Genomic DNA, 6,481 nt, shown 5'->3' with positions numbered 1-6,481 from the left:
CCTTCCTGCCTTCCTTCCTGCCTTCCTTCCTGCCTTCCTTCCTGCCTTCCTTCCTGCCTTCCTTCCTGCCTTCCTTCCTGCCTTCCTTCCTGCCTTCCTTCCTGCCTTCCTTCCTGCCTTCCTTCCTGCCTTCCTTCCTGCCTTCCTTCCTGCCTTACTGCCTTCCTTCCTTCCTGCCTTCCTTCCTTCCTGCCTTCCTTCCTGCCTTCCTTCCTGCCTTCCTTCCTGCCTTCCTTCCTGCCTTCCTTCCTGCCTTCCTTCCTGCCTTCCTGCCTTCCTTCCTTCCTGCCTTCCTTCCTGCCTTCCTTCCTGCCTTCCTTCCTGCCTTCCTTCCTGCCTTCCTTCCTGCCTTCCTTCCTGCCTTCCTTCCTTCCTTCCTTCCTTCCTTCCTTCCTTCCTTCCTCATGCCTCATGGGGTGCACTCCTAGTACCTCCTTCCTTCCTTCCTTCCTCATGCCTCATGGGGTGAAATACTAGTACCTTACTGCCACATTCAATGTTTTTCACCACAATCAGCCCACAAATTTGAATGCCGAATTTAGGCATTTTCCATTTCTGCCTCCTTTTTTCCTTCCTTCCTTCCTTCCTTCCTTCCTCATGCCTCATGGGGTGAAATACTAGTACCTTACTGCCACATTCAATGTTTTTCACCACAATCAGCCCACAAATTTGAATGCCGAATTTAGGCATTTTCCATTTCTGCCTCCTTTTGATGATCTTTACTTATAGTTTCTTAGTTTAATTTAACATCTGAGTGACCCTCCTGTGAGGTACACGGGCTGCTGAAGGAGGACAGCATGAGAGGGGTGCTGCATTTCTAGGACTGATGCTGATACTCATCAACTTTTTCAGCCCCTGTCCTGACAAGTGCAGCTCTCTACCTGAAATACCAACAAATGTTAGTTATTTTATAGAGTAAGTCCAGGAGCCACAAGTATTCTAGATAATGAATGCTAGTAATGTGTTGGATGAGCTAAGTTTATAGATTCCTACAGTTTAGAGGTAGCAAATTCCCAGGAAACGTCTTCCTGTTCTCTCCTGTGCTGTGTGAATCCTATTGGCTATGTATGAGGTGTGGTCAAAAGCTTGCTGCTGCTTTCAGATGAAGAGGTAATCCCTGTGGGCAGTGGTGGGTAGGGCAGGTTACCTGGGATCTTCTCATGCCAGAGCTGAAAGATAAACAGGATTTTTAATGTCAAGCTGTCTTGGGAGACCAATGAAGGTTCTCTTTGTCGGAGGTTGGAATCAGTCCCTGAGTCTGTGTGGTGAGAAGCTCTGCCAGAGCCCAAAAGATACACCCAAAGTGTACAGGAGGAAAAAGTTCATTTTTCTTGTTTTTTTTTTTGTTGAGGTTGTTGTTTTGTTTCCCAATGTAAATATTCTAAGCAGCTAAAAATTACTTCTGATGACAAGCATCTCAACATTTTTCCCATTTTTGTACCTCAGGACTCCTGCTGTATTGTCTTTTTGAGCAGTTAAAGTAGAGGAATAATAAACTGGCCAAGAAGAAAAGGCTGGGGTTTATTTGGTGTAGAGGCAACATGATCAGTGCTTCCCACTCCATTTCCCTCCATGTTACCATTTTACCTAGTTTAGGAACACCTGAAATTCCTTTTCTTTGCCAGACGTCTAGGGATACCTTTCCCAAATACAGAGTCAAGAGAAAAAAAAATTTCTTAAATCCCAGAGTGAACTGTGCAGTTCCAATACGGAGGGTATTGAGGATCATTTCTTGCAGTGTGGAGGTGGAAATAGTTAAGACACAATCTGCCAGGGGCTCTGACACATGGCAGCTGTGCCTCCTGAATCTGCTGCACTGCTTTCTGAGGCAGCCACGCTTTTATGTAAGCTCAGGATTTAATGAGGACAATAAATCTTTCTTTCTTCAGTAGAGTTCATGGGGTAGTTCATTTCATAGCAGCCCACATATCCAAAACATTGTCTCTTGTGGCCCACAAGAAAGATGTGCTGATTTTAAGGGGCATCCCAGCAGAAAAGTAAGAGGGGAGGGAAGTTAATGAGGGGCCAGCCCACTGCCTTGCTCGGGGCTCTTGCAGGGATGGGGATCCCCCCAGCCCCTGCAGGTGTGCCTGGTGTCCCCCTCCTGGGATGCCAGACCCAGGAGATCCCTCCTGAGCCTGGTCCTCTGTGATGCCTCCAGCACTGGTGTCCCAGGAGAGGTCAGACCTGGAGCTGCCCTGGAGGGAAGGACAGAGCCACGAGTAGGATGGACACTGCTGAGCTGCTCCATGGGTACAGGGAGACAGGGAGGAGCAAGGAGCACAGGGTAGGGTGGCATGGGCAGGTCACTGGAAGCAAGGGAGCAAAACTGGAGCAAGACTCTGCACTGGTTAGTGAGGGCTGGGTTAGAGATCAGTTGGATAAACTGAACACACACAAATCCACAGGCCCTGATGGGATGCATCCACATGTGCTGAGAGAGCAGGCTGGTGGAGTTGGGGAGCCACTTCATCATTTTTGAAAAATCATGGAGAACAGGAGACGTGCCTGAGGACTGAAGGAGAGCCAGTGTCACTCCAGGCTTCAAACAGGGCAAGAAGGAAGACCCAGGGAACTACAAGCAGTCAGCCTCACCTCCATCCCTGGAGGTGCAGGGAGCAGCTCATTCTGGAGATCAGCTCTAAGCAAGAAGAGGAAGAGGGTTATCAGGAGTAGCCAACATGGATTTACTAAGGGGAAACCTTGCTTGACTAATCTGATATCTTCCTACGAAGGCATGACCAAAAGGGTGGGTGAAGTTGGAGCAGTGGATGTCCAGAAGGACCAGCCACAACCTCATGCTGCCACTGGGAATAACCTGGTCCTTCCTTGGACTGCAGCCAAGTACAGACAACACACAAGCTGAGATCGTAGGAGACAGATCTGAGATGCATCTCTGATGTGCCTTTACAAAAGAGAGGGAAGGAAGCAGGAGGAGGTGGTGGGGAGGGGTGCTGGGGGGTAGAAATAACAAACACGGGGAGGAAAACGGCATCGCGTGTGTGGGGGCACCAGGGGGAGCAGGAGTTTCCTGAGAATGACACAGCCCAGAGCTCATCTGGGCAGTGCCTAAGAAGCAGGAACATGATACTGCAAAGCCCAACAGTTAACAAGCAAGTTACAAGGAGAAGAAGGCATCAGTTAATACCACAGGGTACCTTGAAAAAGAGGCAGGGTCACAGGAGGCATTCCAGTTAGCCTGGCTCGCAGGACGTTGCTGGAACTTTGTGCACAGCAGTGAAAAAACCCACAGTCCTGAGCCAAGTGTTTGGGACATAGGCTGACACTGACATGGTGCAGGAGCCAGCCCCTCCCTCACCACAACCAGCTGCTCGGGGGTCTCTTCCTCTGCCCTGCAGCTCTGGAGTCTCCTGCTGTTCTGCAGTGGTGAGAGCCCATGTTCCCACACCCCATGGGGCTGCCTCTGCCTCCCACCCACCCTCACTCCTTCTCTCCACCCGCCCCTGGAGTCCCACATGTTTCTTCACCTCTTTTCACCCCAAATAATGCAGGGTAAAAAAAACCTGCCCTGACTTTAAACTTGTCTGTCCTTTGAGGAGAGCAGGCAGTGCTGGTGCTGGAGGCAGAGCAGGGCAGCACAGCCCTGCTCCCCACACCCAGAAGCTCCTTCTCCCTTCACCAAGTGCTCTCTTGATCTCCCGTGTCTGTCCAGGCTACAAGGTCTGGGATTCCTCCCATTTCCCACCAGAGGACTGCAGCCTGGCTCCTGTAATGCCCCTTGTCCTGCAGGTACAGGCAGGATTATTGGATGGTAATAAAATGATCAGGGGTTAAAGAATTGCTGGGCACATCCTCAGGTACCGACCAGCACTGGCAGAACTGGACCCATTTGTCTTCCAGGAAAATTACAACTCAGACACCTCCAGTGACTTGAAATGTGTTTTGCAGGAGTGCTCAGAAAAGCGGATGCACGGGAGCATGTTCCCAACTTCTCCTTTCATCTACTACTACGATGATGAATGTGATATCAAGAGAAGAGCAAACAGATTAAAAAAAAAGGTTGCAGGTACAGTATATTTTGGGACATCCGTCCTGCCTTTCAGCTCTTTGAAATACTCTCTTCTGTGCTACCAGCTTTGAGAAATACTGTGGGATTATTTTCATGTGCTGGGAAAAGCTATGGGGATTTGAACAGGTAGTCTAATAGCAGTAAAAGATTTGTGACTTTATTCATCCATGTCAGTCATGGAAATGTGTTGTGTCAAAGGCACCAGGTGGGCATTGTTAGGTGTTTTAATTCCAAAAAAAACAACCAGTGACATTAAAAATGGTATCATCTAGCAGGAAAAGGATTAAACTGTAATTTGTTAAGATTCTAGTCTGTTGACAGAAAAGAAAAACCAGGATGAAAAAATCTATCAGATAATTATTTTTTTTCTAGCCAGCTTCATACATACGTAAGGAAAGCCGTGGTGGTTCGGGCAGGAGGTTTTAGATTTTCTGAGGGTATTGAAATAAACTGCTCTGTTTTACAGAATTACAAGAAGCTGGCCTTCTGCCAGAGCTGTCAGAGACACCGTGGCAGGAAGAAAAACACAGGGAGCACAGCCATAAGAAAAAGAGCAAGCCTTGGAAAGAGCACAGGAAACACAGCAGAGATGGTGAGCGCCACAAAAAGATGAAGATGTCCCGGGCAGAGAAACCCAGAGAAGAGAAACGCAGAAGTCATGTTGGAATGGGGCAGAATCTGGAAGAGGACTTCTCCAGAGGGTGGAAAAGGCAGGTGTGCAAGGGCAGCAAAACTCGGCACAAATCTCTTTTCCGGGCATTCTCAGGGAGAAAGGCTGGGCAGGAACCTCTGGAAGGTGCTAAAAGGGAGAAGAAATGGAAAAAAAGGAAGGACGCTTCTCCTGATGTTAGTGAGAATTTATTCCTCATAAAACAGAGAAGGAAGAAGTCCAAACAGAAATCCTGGTGAGGAGGAACTAGGCAGGCAGCACTGGCACTTCCAGGCTCCAGCTCTACCCTGTTTTATTTTTGTCCCTCTTTTTAGCACACTGAGTTTGAGTCCATCCCTGCAGTGTCACCGCACATCCCGTGTCCACCCCTGTCCCTGCAGGGAGGGCTCTGTCTGTGGGAACAGCCTGTGTGACAGGCAGGACTCACTGGCTGGGCTGGGCAGCCCCCAGTGGGCTGTGGGGTCATTTGCTTTGCTTGGGGGGGGGGAGGAAGGGGACAGGCTGGGTGGGTTGGTTTTGTTGGGGCTGGCTCTGCTGCCAGGGGACACGGCGCCTTTGGAGCTGGTGCTGTAGAGACTTTCAGGTTTGGGGCAGCCAGGGCAGAGACCAGGGACATGGGCACCGAGCACATTCTTGTGGGCACTCAGGGTTCCCCCAGCCCCCCAGACACTCCTCCCTCAGGTCCCTGCCAGGGAGCAGCTGGGAAAGCAGCAGAGTTTACAGCTGGAATTAAGTATGTCCTTGTTCCCCTGGATGTGGAAGGTGTTTTTGGAGAAAAGGCAGCAGTGTGTGGAAAATACACATGGTCCTTGGCATCCTGTGCTGCAGTTTAATACTTTTTTTAGACAGTTATTTTTGTACACTGGAATTAATCAGTTGTGCTATTAAAAGCTTTGTAAGCATAAATGCTTCATCAAAGGAACAACCCGAAAAAACTTTACATTGGGGATACAAAAGTGTAGGGTTTGTTTACATTTTCTTGCATTACTGAGAATAATTAAAAATATTGTCTGCTTCCCTGTCCTAAGATGGAAGTATGTCAGCTCTGGCAAGAGGTTTTCTGGTTCTGAAAAGGACATTCTCTGTGCTCTGCTGATTGATGACCTCTGTGCCACACCTCTGCTGCTAAGCAGCTGATAGCAACCAACAGCTCAGCTCCATAAAGGCAGGTATCCCCTCTTTGCTGTCACTGGCAGGGGCTCTTTGGCTGGGGTTGCGGTTTGAAATCAGAAAGTGTTTGCAACCTGTGCCAATGCAAGGGTATTTGAGGAGGGGAAATGAGCACACTTGAAAAAACTCAGGACTGCCTTTCTGCCAGCAGTATTCCTCACTGGTACCCCCCACATTCATCAGGTTTTTGTTTTGCAAAGTCTCCAGTGGTAACACTGGTATTTTAGCGACTTTATCACCTCAACTTAAGAGGTGTTTGGAGCAGAGCTCTGCCTACATCTTATAGGAACCTAATGCCCAGTTTTGCTTTAAGTGTGTCTTCGTTGGCAACTGAAACTTTTTTGCTTAACTTTGTTGATTACTTGATTGAAAAGTCCTGGTGATATGGAAAAGGTAAATAATGTTTAGCACTAATAAAATTTTTAAACCATACTAATTCTGCTCCTGAAAAGACTCACCTGTAATATCGGGACTCATCTTTTCCTCTGTGCTGTGTTTTACATCCTTCTTTATTTATAAATAAATACCTGTTTGTATTTGAATAAAAGTCTCCAGGAGCCCCCAGCTGAACCAGCCTGTGGACTGGTGGGCAGGGAGGGACAATTCAGATG

General features: G+C 48.3%; 1 protein-coding gene across 1 annotated transcript in view; it reads left to right on the top strand.

The window, feature by feature from the left end:
- The window catches only part of ZCCHC7 (zinc finger, CCHC domain containing 7), a 106,793-nt gene extending 101,854 nt beyond the window's left edge, over positions 1-4,939 (top strand). Inside the window, exons 7-8 of the mRNA XM_010005526.1 lie at positions 3,910-4,027; positions 4,497-4,939. Of these exons, the coding sequence (XP_010003828.1) occupies positions 3,910-4,027; positions 4,497-4,939 (561 nt within the window). The remainder of the gene's footprint in view (positions 1-3,909; positions 4,028-4,496) is intronic.
- The last annotated feature ends 1,542 nt before the right edge of the window (positions 4,940-6,481 follow it).

Source organism: Chaetura pelagica, unplaced genomic scaffold (genome assembly GCF_000747805.2).
Source record: "Chaetura pelagica isolate M959 unplaced genomic scaffold, ChaPel_1.0 scaffold499, whole genome shotgun sequence".
NCBI classification, from domain to species: domain Eukaryota; kingdom Metazoa; phylum Chordata; class Aves; order Apodiformes; family Apodidae; genus Chaetura; species Chaetura pelagica.
This window is presented reverse-complemented; position numbering and strand designations above follow the sequence as displayed.